Source organism: Amblyomma mixtum, chromosome 9 (genome assembly GCF_055824585.1).
Source record: "Amblyomma mixtum isolate Tamu chromosome 9, ASM5582458v1, whole genome shotgun sequence".
Classification (NCBI taxonomy): Eukaryota; Metazoa; Arthropoda; class Arachnida; order Ixodida; family Ixodidae; genus Amblyomma; species Amblyomma mixtum.
The window spans coordinates 104,370,911-104,393,115 of NC_143020.1; the positions used below are offsets into that span (position 1 = coordinate 104,370,911).

The 22,205-nt window shown below is 45.3% G+C and overlaps 1 protein-coding gene across 1 annotated transcript in view; it reads right to left on the reverse strand.

Annotated features, from left to right (window-relative positions):
- The window catches only part of LOC149330484 (large neutral amino acids transporter small subunit 2), a 181,355-nt gene that overhangs the window by 5,375 nt on the left and 153,775 nt on the right, over positions 1–22,205 (reverse strand). Inside the window, exons 4-11 of the mRNA XM_089561063.1 lie at positions 19,185–19,278; positions 17,844–17,888; positions 15,715–15,838; positions 12,923–13,026; positions 9,996–10,092; positions 7,118–7,267; positions 6,115–6,199; positions 45–137 (exon numbers count right to left, since the gene is read on the reverse strand). Coding sequence (XP_089417189.1) covers positions 45–137; positions 6,115–6,199; positions 7,118–7,267; positions 9,996–10,092; positions 12,923–13,026; positions 15,715–15,838; positions 17,844–17,888; positions 19,185–19,278 — 792 coding nt within the window. The remainder of the gene's footprint in view (positions 1–44; positions 138–6,114; positions 6,200–7,117; positions 7,268–9,995; positions 10,093–12,922; positions 13,027–15,714; positions 15,839–17,843; positions 17,889–19,184; positions 19,279–22,205) is intronic.

A 22,205-nucleotide genomic window follows, 5' to 3' on the forward strand; every position in this document is an offset into this window, starting at 1 on the left:
ATGGAAGAGCTCGGCGAAGTTAAGAATAGTAGACTGCTCCTTACCGAACACGCGTTGGATCCATCGTGGCTTGTTTTTCCAGTAGACAAAGACGAAGTACACAGGCGCTCCTGTGGCGATGATCAGGGCTCCGAATCCTGCAGAACGGGAAGGCAAGCAAGAAATTAGAAATAACATCTTTAGCTTCCTTAATTCGGCCGTGACTAAATATGGAGACGCGTTGTTTTCGCCACTTCCGGCACCCTTATAAAAATGGTCTATATACTTTCTATATACTTTTTATAGACTCTATAGCCATCCTTCAGACTTTACGTTACTTTTTGTCTGCAGACAGTTTATAGACTATCTATAGACTGGAATATATAATCGCCTTAATTTCGTTTTGTCTATAGACTAATGTTTATAACCGCCAATATTTCCTTTTGGCTATAGGCAGTCTACAGACTCATCATCATCAGCCTGACTACGCCCGCTGCAGTGCAAAGACCTCTATAGTCTATAGACTATTTACAGACCAAAGTCTATAACCCTCTTAATTTCTTTTTGTCTATATAGAGTCTATAGACTGTCTATAGATTTAAGGGTATAACAGTCTTATTTTCCTTTATCTATAGGCGATCTATAAACTAAAGTCTATAACTGCCTTAATTTCCTTTCGTCTATAGACAGTCTACAGACTATCTATAGCCTAAGTCTAAAACAGCCTTAATTTCTTTTTGTCTGTAGACGGTCTACAGACTATAGATAGACTAACGTCTACAACAGCGTTAATTTTCTTTTGCCTATAGACGGTATATACCTATAGACTAAAGCCTATAACAGCCTTAATCTCGTTTTGTCTATAGATAGTCTATATACAAAATATCCATAGACCAAAGTCGAACAATCCCAATTTCTTTTTGCCTGTAGACAATCTATACACTGCCTTTCAACTAAGCCTATGACAATGTCAATTCTTTTTTTGCACTTCATGCAGAGGGGAACACTGCATCGGGTGACCGCAACTACGGCTAGAGTACTCCCCTTCCTTCGCTGCTTCGGGAATTAAAAAATATTGGGTGAGGAGAATGAAACGCCCTCCCATATATTGTTTTTAGAAGCCTTGAAAAGCTCTTTTTCGTTATACGGTGACGTATATTGTAAACAGAAAAAAAGAATATTTAATGCTAACAGGCAAAGCGAGGAAAGACAGCCATTTCAGTAAGGGTGTTTTCAAACTGTACTACATCAAACAAACACACTCTACCTTAAAAGAATCGCTCGAGACAATTCCACTCCATCTTTCGATCGTTACTACCCAAAGCGCTTAACTCAGGAACGTTTCATCAGCGATTCCACATTTTTCTTTAAAACTTCCTCAAAATAAAGGGGGAGAGACGGGTGTGAGAATTCAAGGATGTGCCCATCTCTTAGAAACATCGTTATAGGCATCTCAAAGAGCATGGTCCTCTACGCGATTAGCATTCTGCCATTTGTACCTTTGCCGTTTCCATTCAGGTGGAAAAGTGTTGCGAAGCAACAATCACAAAGGCAGTATTTTTTGTTCCTCCCCATATACCTGCTCCTTCGGAGCCGATATGACTCGCAGATGTCGCCCATATCAGTTCTCTACACAAACAGACAAAAAAAAAAGACCTTATGTTTTGTAACTTTTTAATTATTCGAAAAGTGGTCCACATACTGTTCGGTGGGAGACGCGGCGCGTACAGACAAAGAAGAAATGTTTCAGTGTTGTTTTCGGGAAAACATTGCAGCTTTTAAAGCGCGAGTGCAGAATTTACGCTTATAATCGAATTGCCGTCTGTGGTCTTGGATACCAGATCCAGCTACACACGGCAAGAGAGCGAATGGTAGAGATACGACCGTGAAATGGGCTTCGCTTTCACGTTTTACCAATTTTACCACGAAACGGCGGAAAATCATCCGAGCTGCAAGCAACTGTGGGCGCGAATGTGTCGGTGTCGTTGGCGTGTTCTCCGTGTTCTCTCGTTGATTACGTTTCGAAGGAAATCCAACTTAATCATCCACTCACGGTAAGTCTACCCGATTATGTTTTATTATCTTGGTCTCCTAAACCACTCTAAGACGCGCTGTATGTGCAGAACAGGTTATCTGCGCCGCGACAAACTTCTTATCCTCGTTTGTAAGCTGAGCTACAAGCAGCGGAATGCCGCTGATGTCTGTGCCGCTATGTTCTTCCTAACGCGCTGAAATGCAGTCGGTGCGAAACCCGTGGTGATAAGCTGCTCCTCGTGAGCTGTCTACTGGCTTTTTCGTGTTGCAAGGTAGATGCGCGGCCAAAAATATCAGTTAAATAGAATTCAGCGCAAAAAAAAAACGGACAAGGGACGAAGTAAGGGACACAGAGCGGGATTAGAAAAGACCGCGGTTCTTGGCAAGAGCGGCAATGATAAGACAAGGCTCGTTTTAGAATCTTATTATATCAAAAAGCTGTCCGAACGTTGTGTCAGTGACACGTCTGTACACATATACTGAGCTGAATGTGCTTTTTTAGATTCGTTTTTTAATTAACTTGTTTGCTTGACGGATGTGCATTATCTGTACCTCTACGCGCATGCTCTCCATTCCCTTCATATATATCCCCTGTACTTCAGCATGAATAAACAGTTGGTAGTTAGCGCTCGTGAGCGTCTCTGTGTCCCTTACTTCGTCCCTTGTCCGTTTTTTTTTTTGCGCTGAATTCTATTTAACATGCTTCACCAACTAGCCCGGCAGCTTGCTCTCCTGAAATATCAGTTAGCCTGTGAATGACGACCGGAATGAAACTATGCGTTAGCGCCGTGTGGGCTCGCTTTACTTGGCGCATCTGGAAACGTACACTCGCCTTCTGAGGTGGATTACGTTTATTTTGTTAATCTTTATGTTATCGCCTATTCGAACATGGAGTGCTGTTCATGATAGGTGATCATTGCTTGTTACGTATAGACGCTCGCTCGGCGCGCGTCGTGGACAGTGACGTTTCACCAAAATGCTTTGTAACGCAATAGGCTGGAGCACGGGATGTTTATCTAAGTTGTAGTCAAGCGGCGCTGGAGGAATGCTGATAGTGTGATCGTTCAATAAAAGTCGTTGCCGACACGAGCGGTCAGCGTGCTCAAACACCGCGAAGAACCTACGAGCTGCACCCCGTCTCCCCTTACGTTGCACACACATGGATTCGTCCATCCCTGTTATCAGAGGCGCTGGCGTCCGCCGCTAGCCTGCGCATTTATTTTCAAGGCTGAGTAATGGTCGCCTCGGCAAGTGATGGCTAACAGTTCATTCCGCGAGGCTAGTTCATGAACCCTGCTCGGGCGTGCACGAATTTCTCTAACGGCATTTGCGCGAGAGGCACAGTATGCGTTTCTGTTCTCAAACTGCTACATTACGAAAGCGCCAATGCAACTCGGCGCTTATCCGCGCTAACGAATGCTATTCCGTATTGCGCTTTGTTATGGCTGCGCCTGTGGTTGAAGACGTTAATTGTTTCACTGAAGTAGTTCCTACTTGGAGCCTGTTCGTTGATTTCGTTGATGTTTCTAGCGGCCTCAGGTTAGGGTACCTGCATGCAAGAACCACCTCTTTACTGCGCTGTTCGGGCTGCACTTGAAGGAAAAACTAAGTGAATATGATACGGTATTGACAGTAATGCGTACGCTGTCTCAAGCTCACGCCTGCTTTTGAAACGCCGAGTCATTTTGTGCTGCTCGAGTTTTTTTCTGGATAATGCGTTCGGCATGGAAGCGCTGCAACCCGCTTGTTCCTAGGAGCGCGCGCTGATGCATGATAGTGCTATTACCTATCTGTGATTCGAGTTACGGGCGAAAAACTGGTGAACTGGTTCGCGTCTGCCTGGTAGGTTTTGCATGGCTTGTGCCCGTATCGGCGTACGTGCCAGGCTTCACGCGGGGTATTTTGAAGCGCTGGTTTAATAGCGGGTATAAGAATAAATGCTGCAGTATTCTCCTGTTGGGATCCCTTTGTAAGGAGCGCTGAATGCGCATTTTGTGGGGGTGACGCTCACAACAGTTCGTAGTGAGTCAATGCTAATATGTGGCACAATTCTTCGAAGTGTTCTGTTCCTACATAAAATGATGCCATAAAGAGTCAGTACTGGCAGCCTGTATTTAGTCCAGATGGAGAGAGAGAGAGAAAGATGAACGGAAAGGCAAGGAGGCTAATTAGGAGACGCCCAGTATGCTACCCTACACGTGGAAAGGGAAATCACTTTTCACGTGTCCGTAGGCTATTACAGATGGAGATTGTTCCAGGGATTATGGGTCTTTGTTACAATGTTTTGTGAACATCGCTTAGAATTTGCCATGCGTATTTCCTGAAATGATGAAGCCGGTGCGATGGCTCGGTGGTTATATCGTGATTATCTGGTGACCTGAAAGACACAGGTTTGATCCCGACCTCGGCGGTCGCATTTTGATGGAGGCGGAATGCTAGAAGGCCGTGTACTGTGCGATGTCAATGCGCGGTAAAGAAGCCAAGTGGTGGAAATTACCCACTCACTTCATTCACTACAGCGTCCCTCATAGCCTGAGTCATCTGGGGTCTTTGAACCCCATAAAACCGAACCAAAGCGATCAAGATTACCTTTCTATAGGATATGATATCCAAGATATGTCTTGTTTCGTAAAGCAAGTGTAGAGATGGAATATGATTTTTTTTTCCAGCTACCCTGATATTATTTTTCCTTCGCGCTGTTTTCCTTTTCCATGCACCCCGCCATGGTGGCTCAGTAGTTATGGCGCTCGGCTGCTGACCTGAAAGACACGGGTGCGATCCCGGCCGCGGTGGCTGAATTTCGATGGAGGCAAAATTCTAGAGGCTCGTGTGCTGTGCGCTGTCAGTGCACGTTAAAGAACCCCAGGTGGGCGAAATTTCCGGAGCCCTTCACTGCGGTGTCCCTCATAGCCTGAGTTGCTTTAGGACGTTAAACCCCAATAAACCAAACCAAACCTTTTCCATGCCTGGATGACAGTCTGCAGACAACAGGCTGCAAGAATGCTTCTGAGGAAACTAGCCATACTGTTACTTTCAATATTTATTTGTATAATGTGGTGCATTCTTATGGTGCATGTATTACGTATTCCCAGCCAGGATAGCTTGGAAATAAACTCAATTTGTAAGTATGTTGATCGTCATGTCATTTTTGAAGACCTTGTATAGTGACCGTTTTCAAAGGTTGTAGACTGTCGCTCTATAGACTGCCTATATAGACAATGGCCTTCGGAAGGTTTAGTAGACAGAGGTCTATTGGCTGTCTATCGACAAATGTCTATAGTATTGCCAGGCCATGAATCTACGGAATATCTATAGACAGTCTATAGGCCTATGTCTACTGGACCGGTAGATTTTTTTCGATAGGCAGAAATCTACAGGTAGTGTATGGCCATAAATCTATAGGTCGTCTGTAGACTCTCCATTTACCTATGTCTATAGACTTTCTGTAGACATTTGTCTATAAACAAAAGTCTACCAGAATTGTATGACCATAAATCTATAGATTGTCTATAAACTAGTCTATGAATGTCTATAGACAGTCTATGGATAGTGTAAACAAATTCTTGTAAGGGATATATATGCACGGCCACTTGTTGAACGCGCGCAAAAATTACACTGCATGAAAGGTACAGTCTGCAAACTGTTATTTCGAAATGATGCCGCTGGCTCATTGAGGTCATTGTAAAAAAATATACTGCGCGCATATTTATTAGTTAAACGCATTTACGGGCACTATGAGAGCGTCCTTAATAGCTAGAATTGATGGGAAAGACCATGTCTCAAAACGGCTTCACTGACCATTTCTTCCTAAAGCATTACGAAAAGAAAATGCGTACTCGCGAAATATATATTTCCGCATCTCGCAGAAACAGCGGATGACATAGTAGGAAATGTGTACAGGTTGAAATGCTGGACAGTTCCCGAAACTTGGTCTTACCAGAGAGTTGTTACTTTTTTAAACTTACGGTCATAAAATCTCAACAACGCACAGTCGCACAAAGTTCATCGCCGTCTCGGATGAGACGTTATTTAGCCGCTTTTCTTCAACGCGCTTTGGAAAATGGGGTGACAAAAAAGGCGTTTGCGAATGGGCACACTGACCGGTCTGCACGGGCTCCGCAATCATGGGGACTATGGTGATGAAGATAGTGGCGATCAGGTAGACGATGGGCCAGACGAGGTTGACCTGCAACAGAAAGAACAAAACGTGTAAACAAGCGGTGTGGTATTGAAGGACGACCAAGACAGTTTGTTTAGACGGACGAGCTTTTTACTAATCGCCACTGATTTGTCTATTTTTGGGCCATTTTTCCTTCCACGGCTGTTTTCCCGTCCGCTCACTTTATCGACGTCCCCGCTTTTTCGACATTTTTGGCTCTAGTTAATCAATTATCCTATCAACAATTTTGTTTTGCGCAGCATCCAGACATCGTCCTCTTTCGATAACAACCACTCGTTTTATGCTAGCTCTTCTGACAACGCCACAACTTCTGCGGACACGTTTTGCAGACACGTTTTGGTGACACGACCCCGCTGACATAGCCTATAAATGCTTTCGCATTGAAAAAAAAAAACCCAAACTCTTAAGATGTCCAAATTACTTCAATGGAACCAAGAAACAGTGGTAGCTGCACCATACCCCCTCTCTTCTGACATTATCAGGGAAAGTCCGGAAGGGGTCAGAAGGGAACGAACAAGGATGGATCTCAAGAACGAATTTTCATGAGAACCCCCCCCCCCCCCCCTCTCTTTACTCTGGCACAACGTAATAGCATTCACATCGCCCAGCATATGAAGGCGGGTGTTCTTGGTTACGACACAATACTATGCTGACTCGGGATACAACGGTTAAGGCTTCTAAGCTGCAATAGCTGTGAAAGCGGCCGATAGGACACGATACTAAGCGTTACTTCTAAGTGCGTATCGTATTGTACACGTTGGTATCGCAGTGAACTAGATAATGAGGTGGGCAGTGGCGTGGGACGGAACGGTCACACCTAGGCCCGCAGCAATTAGTCATATTTCTGCTCATCGTCATTGCGTATTGTGCGCTTTCCACCGTGTAACATTATGAGCGTCCCGGGGACGCAGGAGGGACACCGACCTTGATGGGCCTCTTGAGGTGTGGAGCCTTCCAGCGGAAGTAGGGCAGCGTAGCCACGGCGAGGCCGATGGCGAGCCACGTGGCGAAGCCCACGTACGTGATCAGGGCGAAGATGTCGCTGCTGCAGAGGTACACCAACGAGAGCAGGCACTGCGGGGAAAGAATGGGCGTCAGAGTACATTTCTTGAGCCTGTTTTCGTCGAACAAAATGCTGGCCCTCTACCATGCGGTTTTCTCGTGAAGTTTCTTGCTAGGAGAAGAGGATGGTCGCCTCTCGCCCACTTAAAGGGACTCTGAAACACCTTCCGAGGAGAGCACATAAACTCACTCAATCACTGCATTGTGTTGACATGAAAACCTGAGCCAAATTATACGCTTCTACACGCAGCAGAGGACCCACAATTACGAGTGAAAGTTGGCGAGCCCTTGCCTGTGACTTTTTCATGCTCGCACCCTCCTCCGTCGCTCGCATCTGCGTATGCGAGTTGAGAGGTGGCTATTGGTTAGATTCTTTCAGACGTCAGGCAGCTACCATGGCCTCGGCCAATAAGCCGCGTAGGTCTGGGGGGGGGGGGGGGGGTCAGGAAGCTCCGCCCCCGGAGGCGGGGCCGGCGGAGGAGCGCCGACCTTCCAGCGTGCAAAAAGCGACGAGAGGAGAAGGAAAGGCGCGAAGGCGTTGTAGTTCAAATTTTGACTAGAGATAACTCAGCTTTTACAAAGCGCATTAAGAAAAAATTCTTGCTGGACAATATTCACGAAGCGGCCTGCTTTACCAACCCAGGCATACCGCAACTTTATTAGGGCCCATTTTAGAGCCCCTTTAAATTAGCCTCGGATTAAGTATGTGTATATTGCAGCGAACTAACTGCTTCGAGGAAACTCCTAACTTCTAGAACTAACTTCTTTCGCAGCACGAAGTAAATGCAAACGTGGTATATTGTCTTTTAAACGTAAATATTTTCACAGCAGTGCGTCTATACCCTTAGCGAAAAAGAGGATGCGCTTAAAATGCATTTCAAACATATTGTATTAGTTTCATATTTATTTCGCATTTTTTTATCCCTATGCTTAAACTGCAATACGAATGCTTTCTAAGTATGCTAGGAATAATATATTGAACGTTCTTTAAAATACGTGAAAAGTACATTTTTGCCCGCCTAGCATATTTATAATGGATTAAAAATATACTAAAAATACCCATTAAATACATCAGAAATACACTAAAAATATATTCATTACACCAGATATACACTAAAAATATATTCACTTTAGCTTAAAAAAGGTCGACTTCCTAGAATGATACGGGTTAATGCTTCAGCTTCAGAACAAATTGTATAAGCGCAATTATCATCAATCACAATGTACATGAGATTATAAGGTCACGTGACGGCATGGCAGCGGCAAAGATACCTACACAGCAAACCATGGCGGAAGGGCCGCAGCAAATAACAAACGCTCTGACAAGCGCCATACTTGGCTTGCCTTATATATACCCACCGAGAGCGTCGCACTATCTTGCCCGGTGAGGCGTTTATTTGCGCAAAGACTGTGGGCCCAAAAAGTATCCGAGAAGTGCCCTACTGGTCGCGTTCGAATTAGAATGTGATCTAGAACAGAATTGCTAGTCGAAACTTGCGTCAGAATTAGGTACGGAGTCGAGCTGTCAACCAACAGATACACGGGCGTCTATGGGAGCCGGTCGGCCTTGCCGGTCGTGGTCCTTTTCGGAAATACCCAAGGCGCCTTTGCCGGTATCATGCTATCACGTTCTCCGCACGTAGTGTAAATAAGTGGTGATTACCTTCCTGCTAGAAGTTACCAAAAACGAAAGGACTTCAGAACAGAAAAGGCTTGGGCAGTTTGATAATTCATTGCAACACAGTAATCATAGAGCGGGAACAACGCAGGCGTTCTCGTCCCGTCTCGTCTTTGTCCCGCGTTGTTCCCGCGTTATGATTGCTGTGTTGCAACGAAATGACCACAGGAAAGGGAGAATTTTCTGGAAAGGGAGAATTTTCACTGTTCCCTGAAACGTCATTTCGAGCTCTACATTGTTCCACGGTACCTTGAAGTGTAATGCAAATATGTTTAGGCGGACTGCCCATTTGTTCGAATCGAAGTTTACTAGGGCGGATTAATTGCGTATTTACGAAAGTACACTTTAAAAACATATTGCCAACACCAAAATGCGATTTCCTTAAAGTCGATTTCGAGCATTAGGTTGTTCAAAGACAGCTCGAAGTGTGCTGCAAATATGCTAAAGCGGACTGCCAATTTGCTAGAATTTAAGTATTCTTTGGACGAATTAATTGCGTATTTACGGAAGTACACTTCAACTACGTTCAAACACGCAAATGCCTTTTCCCGAAACGCGATTTCGAGCACTCGACTGCTCAACGGCAGCTTGAAGTGTGCTGCATATACGTTTAAAAGGACTGCCCGTTTGTTAGAATTGAAATATACTTCGGATGAATTAATTTCATGTTTGCGAAAGTACACTTTTAATACATTGGCAAGATGCTAAAACTGCATACATATACGTTTACAAGGACTGCCCGTTTTTTAGAATTGAAGTATATTTCGGTTGAATTAATTTAATTTTTCCGAAAATACACTTTTAATACACTGACAAGATGCTAAAACTGCATACATATTTTTTGACGTATTTGAAAAGTGCTCGAAGTATGCTTTAAGTGAGGTATCTTTGGCATATTTTAAGAATATAGTTCGAATACCAAGCATGAAATTTCAGGAACGTATTTCCAACATATTTTTAGTGAATTCATGTATAGAAAATATGTTTAAAATACAATTTAAATAGCCCACCGTATATTCTAAACGTATTAGTTTTTGCTAAGGGTAGGCTCCGTAAACTCACCATAGCGAGGACAGCGGGAGATGGTGTCAGTCGGTTGACGGAGATCATGCACAGAAGTCTGGGCATTTGGCCCTGTTCAGCACCAGCGTAGAAGAGACTGGAAAAGAACAGATCGAAACTTTGCTCCAGTGTTGCGGCTCATTAGGGGCCCGAAATCAGCATACTGAGGCGCAATCAAACAGTAATCAGCCAGGTCGTCGAAGCAATGCAGAGGGCACATTATGGAGGTTTTGGTAAGGAAATGAAAACAAATATCAGATTGAACTTTGGGTAATAAACATATAATAAAATACTGACCGCTATAAAAAGTCACCGAGTAAGATATATGGGTGATATCTCTGCGATGGAGACTATAGGATGGAATTTACGCGATGTATCCGTGAGCCGGCGTAGAAAGAAGCAGCTTTGCTGCAACAGGCACTGTATCTTCTCGCAACGCGGGCACAAAAAGGTTCCAATCTCTTTTTGTAGCTCTTTATGAACTTCGAAACTTCGCGCGTTTTTTGCATAAATACATACAATCCCGAGCAGGAACCTCACTGGCTGTTTGAACGCCCGCATCTCTTTCTCAGTGCCGCTGCCGCTTTCAACGTTTCATGGCCGCGCTAGAGGGGTGACGCGCGCTAAAGAGCGCGCGCGTCACCCTCTAGCCCGGTTATGAACGTTTCCAATGGCCTGCGCTTTGTATCGCCAGATGGCGACACCATGCAACCCGACGACGGCGGTGGTCTAACGATGGCTCCGCCATCTGGTGACTGCCATCGAAAACTACTTTCGCAGACGAGGCGCACTTGTGTTTTGGAGCTCGCTTTACCGCGCAAATCGTGCAGCAGCGTCATCATCGACTCGTATCGATTCGGGAACGCGATCTCGCCGCCTGTCACGGTTGCGTCAGACATTTGTTCCGAAACAGCGTTCACGATGAGAATACGCGGGCGTCGGTGCCAGGTGCGCGGAGCCTGGAACGGTAATCGATCAGTATTTTGAAAGCGGGAACTGCGCATCTGCGCGACTTTTCTTTTTTTTTTGTCACTCTCTCCCTCTTTCTTTCCTGCCCACCTTCACAACGTTAGCTGGGTCGGTGATTTCTGTGATGGAAGCGGCTCCTCAAGCGAAAATTCTAATAGAGCTTTGTATACCCAATGGACACTTAAACTGGCTTGGATGTCCTGTGGACGTTTAGGACATCCATGGGATGTCCAAGAGAATTCCAGCGCCCATTGGGTGTTAACTCCATACTCTCCTGTATATACTGTGTAGGTCCCCTATAAGCTTGTTTGTATATACTGTATTGGTCCATTATAAGACTGTTATAGGTTTGATTTGGTTTCAACACGTACAACTGGAAACGAGAACAGCACTAATTACTCTGGCATGAGCAGTTGTTGGCGTCTTTTCCTATTTCCCTGATTGGCCTTCAAATGAACACTTCTTTCTGTGACGTCGTCTTGTGCGCAGAGAACGATCGAACTAATAATGTTCTATCAATTCTTTTCTTACAAAAGCTGGATGGTAACAGCGTGGACTATAATGACCTTTTCTTATTATATTAAAAGACATCACTAATTAAATATTAAAAGACATCAGCAATTATTGTTGGCCGGGAGCTCTTCATGTCATCTCAAGCAGTGCTCATGTTATACGTCCAACGACTGAAGAGAACCTTCACCGGATTTTCTGGAAGTTCTCGGTTAGGGCGGTTTCCGAGGAAGGAGTTTGCGTTGCATAACGAATTGAGGTATGCAAGAGGGAACTTCGCATTCCGTCGGATTTTACGCCCCTATGGGGCTTTTTACTTAGCTGCATGTCAGAGATGTTGGAATCCTACATCACAGCCGGCTACTCCTTTTTTTTGTGTGTAAACAAGTTGCAGCGATAAGAAAACGTGGCACCGTAGACAAGCAGCACAGGTAATCGGTTCGGTCCAGTGTTGACAGTCGAAAGCCGAGGAGACTATACCGTGACGACTTCCGGTGGATGTGACGTCACACCGTTCCCGCGGTTATATCGATACCCAAAATATACTTATACATCTTTTGGGCTACACATAGCCTCAGTCGCTTTGGGACGTTAAACCCCAATAAACCAAACATCTTTTGGGGATATTAAGTGTTAATTACGCTTAATTACACATTTTTCCACGAAATTTGGCACAAATCCGACGTTTTCCCGACCATTCTGTGACAATTTTCACTATGCCGTGACGACTTCCGATGGATGTGACGTCACACCGGAACTTTCCCGTGGCTATATCGTCGTCCGCGCTATTTCGACGCAATTTCGATATTTTTGCCCATAAATAACTAATTAACCTACAGTCATCAAACGTGCCTTCTAGGTTCATGTTTTCCTCCTCTATCTGAAGCTGCCATTGGTTTTCTTCTATCGTTTTCATTTCCCGAGTTAAACGCGTGCGACACGCTTTGTTAACGGACGACTGTATGAGCCATTAAAGGCTTTCGCCTTAATATTGCAAATAGATGGTTTCACACTGGTCCTTTGTAGGACTGGTCTTTTCCAATACGTTTCCTATGTTGGGCCGATTACCTGTGTTGCCTGGGTAACAGAGCAAACACTACTGAGAAAACAACTGAAATCCCACATGGTTCCCAAATAAGAAACAAGCCCGACCAGAGCTTCAAAACATAAGTTTGGTTTGGTTTATTGGGGTTTAACGTCCCAAAGCGACTGAGGCTATGAGAGACGCCGTTGTGAAGGGCTCCGGAAATTTCGACCACCTGGGGTTCTTTAGCGTGTACTGACATCGCACAGCACACGGGCCTCTAGAATTTCGCCTTCAAGAAATTCAGCCGCCGCGGCCGGGATCGAACCCGCGTCTTTCGGGACAGCAGCCGAGCACCGTAACCACTGAGCCACCGCGGTGGGGCCACAACATAAGTAATAGATTTAAGAAAGATATAACTCACCGGGATGACGTGAAAAGGATTCCGTTGACACCACCGAAGGTGGAGAGGGCGACAAAGACAGGCACGATCCATGCCATGTATCCGTACAGCTTTTCGGCGAAGGTCTGCGAGACAACAAAGCGAAGTTGTAGTGGTCGCTCGACTTCTGAAGCGATTCTTGCAAAGGTGCTCAACTTAGGTTCAACAGCAATGGTTATATTTCCGTATGTTGACGCGCAACTTAAAGAAAAAAACCTAGCAATGTGACAAACAAGGGAAGGTGAAAGTGGTGCTCATTACGACTTACATGACTACACATAAATACACCCGAAAGCACCGGACGCGTAATTCGGAGGTCGTGGGTTCGGCTTCCACCGGCGGCTTGTGGTTATTTTTCTGCTGCTTTCTTATCAATTATCTTTAAGCCATAAAAAACACTTGATTTCCAAGTAATCAACACCATAAATTGAAGAAAAAAACCACATCCCCTATGCACCTTGGTTTCTTTGTTGGCTTTCGTAATGTGTGAACAACGTGACAGCGAGTGAAGAATTTGTTCCAAGCTAACTTCCTAACCATTCGTTAACCCGAGGGCGAACTCCCAGAGAATGCGTTACATCTCCGCCTTGAAATAATCCGATGCTCACTGAATCTTTAAGCTGCGCCGCGCATCTGAATCGCTTCAGAGCCGCATGCTGCGCCTGTTTTGTAATACCACTTTTTTGGTGGAACGGCTGCGCAGGATCTCGCGTTCCATGTATGCCACCTTCTACGCAGTGGATCAGTAGATAGGGCGTAATAGGCCAAAAGATCCTGCTGCAAAAGGCGCAGATACATAAAGGAGAGAACAAAAGCTGGTCCTTTGAGTTCCTTTTGCACCATTGTCTATTGCCACATATGCACCAGTCTCAACAACAAAACTTCTTTCTCTAGTTGTTGCCTTTATAGTCGTTTCTGTTTTCCTTTGCGTGCTTTGTCTTTAACCACATGTATGGACGTCTGTCCTTCAAAATGGTTTCCGCGTGACGAAGCGCTTCGTTTAACCCGTTTAATAAACTTTCATTACAAGCCAGCCACGTACTATGTAAGTCCTACCATGCAGGTCTAAGATTGCTTTCACACCTTTCCTGTTTGTTCACAGAAGTCAGTTACAAAAGAATTAGTGGGTCATTTTGACGGTCTAAAGGGAGCGAGGCGAAAGCCTTTTCGCGCCGATTTGACTGCCTCTGTTACTGATTACTAATTAATGATCAATCAATGACTATTAGCAATTAACGACTAATCACTCATTTATGATTAATTACTAATTCATGACTAATTATTTATTAATGACTAATCCCTAACTGATGGTTCGACATACTATGCCACGATGATTTCAGTGATTTTCGGTTACGGCGTATTAAACCACTCACATCATCAGGATGATTGCCAGCTACAGTGTGACAGTTTTCGTGGACGGACGGACAACGATGAGGCATTAAAGGCTTTCGCCTTAATACTGTGAGTCCATTCAACTTTGCACAAAGCGTTCGGTCCAAAGATGCTACGGAACGCCGGAACATAGAAGGCTGTCCGAACGTGCTACGCAACGGCGTGCGAAAGCTCTTAGAGGGAGGCAGGAAACTAGACGGAGTAATTAGTTAAGATCAGTTAACGAGCATGGGCTTCCACCGCCATTGTGGTTCGGTTACCCACACTGGCATCATTACGAAAGGTCTTGAGGGCGAAGCTGCAACGCGAAACTGTTTTCAGCCATCGAATTCTTCTTACAGGTGTGAATTTACTATGTTTAAAGAGCTCTTATGCACACTTAATTGCTCTACGAAGTGAGCCAAAACGAAAACCCCTAGAAGCAAAAGAGAACCTTCGCCCTGAACAGTGGCGCTAGCATCGATCGAGTCCACAGGAATGTCCCGCGGACAGCATAAATCGATGATGGTGAGAGATCAACCGGAAATCAACAAGGGTAGTAAACAGGACAGCACGAGTTGAAGGAAAACAGGCATCGCTTTGCTCTGCGCATGATGCGTGTTAAGATAGAAGCCTACGGCGCCAGTAGCTAATTTCCCCCTACCGTGTCCGTCTGAAGTCTGGAGGGGTTGACAATGATGACAACGCGTCGCGCGCTTCGGACGCTGTTGGACGCGGGTAGCAAGACCGCGAACAGCCTTGTCAGGGTCGCAAAGGGCTGACGACCGTTTCCCATTGACGGGAGATTAGCTCTCAGGTGGGTGGGGGTCAGTGGGGTCGGCGACTTCTGAAGCGACTAAGCGGCGGACTTTACTGGCGCCTCGTTAGAGTGCATATTCCAGGAAAAGTGCGCGGTCCGCCGAGTCGGGCTCTGGCGAGCACTGGGCTCCGTCCACTTGTATGTACAGCGCCATTGCAGCGGTATTGGTTGAAATTGGGCGAGAACAGATTTAATAAAGCTCCGCCTTTTCCCTTAGTAGTTGTATTTTGCTCTCGTCTTCAATAAGTTTAGAGTGGCTTCCCCAACCGGCAACGTGTCGCCGGACGAGCGTACGAAGACGTGAAGTGCTATACGATCATCGGCCAACGTGCCATCGTTATTCGTCGCATCGACGGACATCTGACGAGCCCGAACCGGCCATTCCGACGACGATCGGGAGAAACATAACTGGTGCCGTGACCAGGATGATCAGTGCTTCAAGTTAACTATGTGGCTGCTGTTGAAGGCGATGGGGAGACACTGATGCTAATGACAGTTAAAATGATGATGCTCCTGATGTTCCCACAGAGTATGCAATTAGGAAAGTCAGTGCAAGCGTTCAGGGTACAAGAGCAACACCTACCACAGCGACGGCCTCTGCGCCTAGTACCTCCTGCACGGACAGCGTGGTGTGGAAGGCCACGATGCTGAATGTGTACACCACCATGACCAGGACGCAGGAGATGAAGATGGCCAGTGGGAGGTTCCTGCACAACATGGCGACATTGCAGATGACGCCATAATGTAGGCATACCCAACAAGTGTTACTAAAAGAGATAAAGCACCGGGCCCGACAAGTGTGGCGAAGCAGTTAGTAAGATTCAATTAGAGAATGCAACTTGAGAGTGAGATCAGTGCAGAATGACATCAAAGTGCACGTTAGAGCGTTGTCAATGCGTATTGTAAGCTCTGTAAGCACACGGAAAAATAAGGAATGACGAGCGCTGCACTTAACCGGTCACCGCGTCGTATGCGCAGTGGCCAACACTGTCGACAACCGGGTTCATGTTCGGTTTCTCCAAGCGTTATAAGGATAGTCTCTGTCACTTCCCAAGACATTTTAATGCATCAGCCAAAAATAGTGATAGCGTTTAGCCTCGCCTTTAGAGAAACAAAGTAACGGTACGGTTAGCGCAGTTTATTTACCGTGCAAGAGTACCGTTAGAGTTCAGCTACACTGTAACGGTATTAGCCCAGGATCGGAAGGCTTGGTGTGCTGTGGCACATAGGGTCACGAGGAGTCGAACGCGACTTGACTAAGCAAAGAACAAGAATAACGATGAGCGATATTTCATCGACCCCACCCTGTCACGTGAAGAAGTAGTGGCTGCATTTTTCGTTACAGGCCACAGAACTGCAAGAAAGCTGATTGTTTGGTGCTTAAGCTGATCAGTTTTCCTTGCTCTTGTCGCTCTGCACGCGGTTAGTCAACACAATGCTCAAGCCGTTCGTATAGCTGTGTGCCTGATTTCAATAGACCATATAAGTCGAACAGCAGCGTCAAGAATTGTGAAAGCGCTGAATAGCTGGCGGCGAGATTCGTTACCACATTTTTGTTGTTATTGCTCCTGCTGGTGTTGTTAATATTTTCCTGCAAGCCTGTCGCATTTCTCTGCGTGAGTTCAATGACCCTGAAAGATTTGCTGCGATCCTTTAAGCATTTGGCATCGCGATCGAACTGCTTTCTAACAGTCATCTATTTGCTGCTATAAGACTTGAAAAAAAGAACTAATGACTGAGTCATTTTAAAACAGCAAAAAATAGGGAATAAAGACTGAAATGGGCTATGCCTGGCACTTTCTGTGACGTAGCGATCACGTCACGAATAATACTCTAATAATATATGCGTGCCTGGAGTGCCTATATATATATATATATATATTGCGCTCTCGAACAACGTTGCTCTCGAAGGCATGCAGGCAAAGCAACCCCTCCAGTGTACCTAACTAGTCGGAAAAGCCAAATTTTGCCGAGCCACAGCGGCGAGAGTAATCCCGTTTTCGAAAATCTAGTATTGTTATCACTAACGACAAGTCACTAATTGCAACTAGGCGCGTAACTCTATTTAGTTAGAAAGTTAATTATAAAAAATTTCTTAACCAGCTTACTAAAGACGGCTCACCGGTTTTCTGATGTCCGCCAACACTGGTGATACCATATCGTATAAGACATTTTTATCTCAAAAAGTCTATTTTTGAAAGTGTTCGCTGAAACACCCGGTACAATTTCGTTTCCATATGCACCACATGTATCTAACAGATAGAGCTGTCGTTCCCGTACTCTGCTCATTCGAGCGCATGAATGCCAATGTTCAATGTATGGTTTCGAATCACATCCAGGATTTTCTTACGCTTTCCCAAAACCAGGACCTGCCGGATAAGTTAAGGCAGAACACGCCTATAGACATTCAGGGAAAAGCAATTGGGAAGTATTCAGAGTACAGTTATATTTTATTTAATTAGCAGCGGCATCACTAAAATCTATCTTTTAGCACCCAATCACGAATGAATATAGAACACTGATTCCCTTCACATCATCCCAAAAGAACTCTTATAGGAGTCACTTGCTGTGCATCTTCAATATCGGAATTAGTTTTTGTCGTCATAAGTGAGCACCCAAAAAAAAGTGATCTTGAAATTTGAAAGCAAACTTTTTTGTTAGCACGGGCAGAACGACTCCAATGTGTTTATTCCTAGCCGAAATGTTTATTACCTGTGAGGATCCTTGAGCTCTTCGATGACGAAGTTCAAGTAGTTCCTGGAAGTAAATAAAAATATAAATTATTGGCACTAGGGGGCAGCACCAAAAAGAAGAAGACAGAGGGAGAGAAGGGGATTTAATCACTTTCAGTCCGGGGGTTTTACATTTAACTTTACACCCTCGTAGGATTTTTATTAATGCGAAAGGATTAGATTACTCGGCATGAAAAGCCGGCGTCGCCAAAAAAAAAAAAAAAAAAAAAAGCGACAGCTTCACAAAAATTGCCATTGGTCGAAGTTATGCGACTTTATCAGCGGTGTAAAAATACGAAATGTTAAGCGGGAATAGTCAGTATTAAAGGCGAGAAAATAGGAAATGTTAACCAGGAATATTCAGTATCAAAGGCGAGAAAATAGGAAATGTTAACCAGGAATAGTCGGTACTATTGCATACAACTGCACCAACTACAAAGGAATAGAATTAGAATAGAGTTGAAATAGAATTAAAAATATAAAGACGCGGGTTCGATCTCAGCCGCGGCGGTCGCACTTTGATGGAGGCGAAATTCTAGAGGCCCGTATAATGTGCGATGTCCGTGCATGTTAAAGAACCCCAGGTGGTCGAAATTATTCGGAGCCCTCCACTGCGGCCTCCCTCATAGCCCGAGTCGCTTTGGGACGTTAAACCCTATAAACCAAACCAAACCAAGCTGAAATTGAATTAGAATGGAACTGGAGTAGAATGGAAATAGGATTGGAATAGAATTGCAATGCTCTGGCATTACTCGAACAAAAGTTCCTTAAGTGCTACCGGTAATTTTTAGAAGTCAGTAAAGATAACTGATTCTTATTTTAAAAGATAGGAACTGAGAGGAGCTGTGTACAGTCTTTGCCAAAAGTAACCGGGGCAACTATGGTTTGTTTCTTAGCCGCGTAGCGAAGCACTTATGGCAGCCCTTAAGCACTGGATATGTGTAGAGTAAGGTGAACCCTTGTCCTCACGTTCTGACACCTTTCGGCCTTTAGAGGTGCAGTAAAAGGCTCCGTTATATGGTCGATAAACAAAGACCTCTTGCTTGGTTACTTTTGACAAGGGGAGTACAGTAGGATCACTTTAGATGCGTCGCCTCTAAATAAGGTCAAAAGAAGCGAAATACGGAAGACGCTTGAGAACCGGAGGAATGCAAAGCAATTTCAGAAAAATGCTGAGGCAGCGGCTCCGGTAGCCGGAGCGCTGTGCCTACTAATCTAAAAATAGGCTCTGGAAGCACAGAACACGCGAAGTTCATTTCAGAGAAGAGGCACCACGCGAATGTCAGAGAGCTGGAAAGTCAAAAAGGAAAAGGGCACTCACCAGCCGTTATAAGCGAATAACCCTGAGTAGAAGGACAACGCTATCTTCGTGACGTCAGTCTCGGTGTTCTCGAAGTTGAAGTGCTCGGTCTTTCCTGCGGAGTGAAAGAAGAGATAAAGAAAGGAGACAACACATGTGAGCACGACTTTGCAAACCCACGCCGGCTGGTTCTACGAGATGTTGACAGGATATTAGGTGACCTCCGAGAGGTTGATGCAGTTAGCGCCACTCCGTGGCGGCCACCGGCGTTATCGACGAGGCGGCGCGCATGCGCGACGGAAGCCGGTGAAAGGTGACGAACTATCTTTTTTTGCTAACAGAACGCTTGAAAGTGCAAGGATGAAAAAAATCCTTTTTGGAATGACTTTGCATTCTAGGCGGATATGTGCCTTGTGGATCTGCCGAAGCTCACAATTCGACTTTTCTTTAAAAAAAACTCGAGAAAAATGACAATTTTTGGGGTAAATAACAGCGTGATATTCTTTCGAAGGCATGTGTATGCGAAAACTTAAGATATTAGTACGCTCTGTATTGCACGTCATACGCAGGTCAATAGAAGGCTATGCATGGAGGTACAACTATGTTACAAGCGCCCATGAAGGTACAACTATGTTACAACCACCCATGAAGGTACAACTATGTTAGAAGCACCCTTGAGGTACAACTATGTTAGAAGCACCCGTACTTCACGTGCAAACTTCGCCGCAGGGGGCACAGCTGTTCCCCTCGCTTAAAACGAAACTTCGTGTGTGGCTTCCGGGCGTTGTACTTGCCAACGTCCTGAAGCGCCTCAAAAATGTTCGCGGCAAAGACGACAGAAAAGCAGACGCGTACACAATTCCGAGTCAAACACATGGTGCCAGAAACATAGCAATACATTATGCGAATGGATTGCGAAAACGCAGATTCGCACAAGCTTTAGCATACCTGCTTGCCGGCTCAGAACACTGACCCGGCATTCCACGTTTGTCGAAGGCTGAGCTCGGTAAAGGTTAGTTTATGTATAGCGCAGCAGTACGGTGGATTCATATGACGCTTGGAAAGAAGTGTCCTATGCGAGTCGAGTCGGCGAGTCACTATGCGGGTCGCAGCGCATTATAAAGGCAACAGAGAAAGGATTGTAGTCGCCAGAACAAACGCTACTGAAATGTGCGAAGTGTCGCGAGAACTGTATAGGTTAAGAAGTATATGAAAAGTAGCATATATACGTCAAGGGGTATGTGAACACCGGGAGTACAAATAATGTGGCCGAGGCAATTAACATGTTTTTTTTTTGCCTTTTTTCCTGCTTTTGTTTGCCAATTTAAGCATTCCTTTAGGAATGTTGCAATCCATAAAAGGTGTCTGAGCAGGGTGAAAATAAAAAAAAGTAAAGACTGTAACGAACAGAACAACAAACAAAAATACACTGCATGCAACTAGTTCAACGCAAACAACGTCTAAACCGTCGCGGTGGCTCAGTGGTTACGGCGCTCGGCTACTGGCCCGAAAGACGCGGGTTCGAACCCAGCCGCGGCGGCTGAATTTCGATGGAGGCGAAATTCTCGAGGCATGTGTACTGTGCGATGTCAGTGCACGTTAAAGAACCCCACGTGGTCGAAATTTCCGGAGCCCTTCACTACGGCGTCTCTCATAGCTTGAGTCGCTTTTGGGACGTTAAACCCCATAAACCAAACCTAAACCAAATCAAACCATAAAAGGTATCTGAGCAGGGTGAAAAAAAAGTGAAGATTGCAACGAACAGAACAACAAAGATACACTGCATGCAACTAGTTAAACGCAAACAGCGTCTACGTTGCACAAATAGCCAGTTTTAGGCACGATAATGAAGTCAACAAAAAGGCTGATTTGAATATTGCCGCGAATTTTTGTAGGATAAGTGCAAACTTATTTCAACTTTGTCAGTTGGTACGAACGCTGCGCAAATGGATATGCAGGACAGCGACTAACAAGACGTCATTTCAAACGTGTCCACCGCCACAGGCGTTCTTGTTTTAATCTTTCGCTGAACGATGCATTCATCGCACAAGGAAAGTGGAATCGCTGCCTACATTTCAGAGTAGGTAACCTCGAGATACGTCAGTCTGGCAAACGCATCTACACCTACCCACGGGAAAATTGCTCACGTGGGGGTCTTAATTTCGTTCAGCTTCCTACACCAAACAGAAGAACGGGGGCTAAGGAAGGGAGCTGCTTTCAAAACAACCTGTTCAGAGCCGAATGAATAAAGCAGTAAAAAGACGTCGCGTCGCGCGAGTCTTTGAGATACGCTCCACAAGACAGAACGTGTCATCATCGCGCCACGAAGACAGGCCTCTGCCAAAGCCTTTGTAAGAAGGCACCGCGGAATGACCATGAAAGCCGAATGCAGGCATCTGTCTGCTAGTTTGCGTGACTAGGTTAGACAACGTGGAATAATCTGTGGATCAATTAAAGCCCTTATGCGACCTTACTTGCCAAATTAGATGAAAGGGTTTAGACCACAGTGGTGGAGACCGAGTTAATATGGCAGCTGAATCTGTAATATAAGTGCACCGAATATATGCGTAAAAAATCCAGGGGGCACTTCGGCTCTCTAAAGTGCTGCAAGGCGAAATCCTTTCCTGGCGCACTGTTTGGAATTGACTGCGAGACTGTTTGTGCTGCACTAGTGCTTTGACTACGCATTACAACTACACACTTTGACTGCCGACTTTGACTGCTTCTTTAGCACGACTCTCTCTCTGCTTCGATGAGCTCGGTGGTATCCATGGCTCTGTTCGCAGTAATGAGGTATGTAATGTGGTCACCCACGGACGCCTTGCGCCCCCTGTCGGAGCGGACGACAACTATTTTATTAGTTGTCGTGTGCTCCAAAAGGGGGCGTCAGACATCCGTGGGTGACCTCATTACTTCGAATCCGCGCACTCGGACGTCATTACCATTTCGACCAACCGAAAAGCGTGACACCACTGCTAACAACCTTCTGTCGACAACGATGAGGCATTAAAGGCTTTCACCTTAAAAAACCGTTAGTGCATT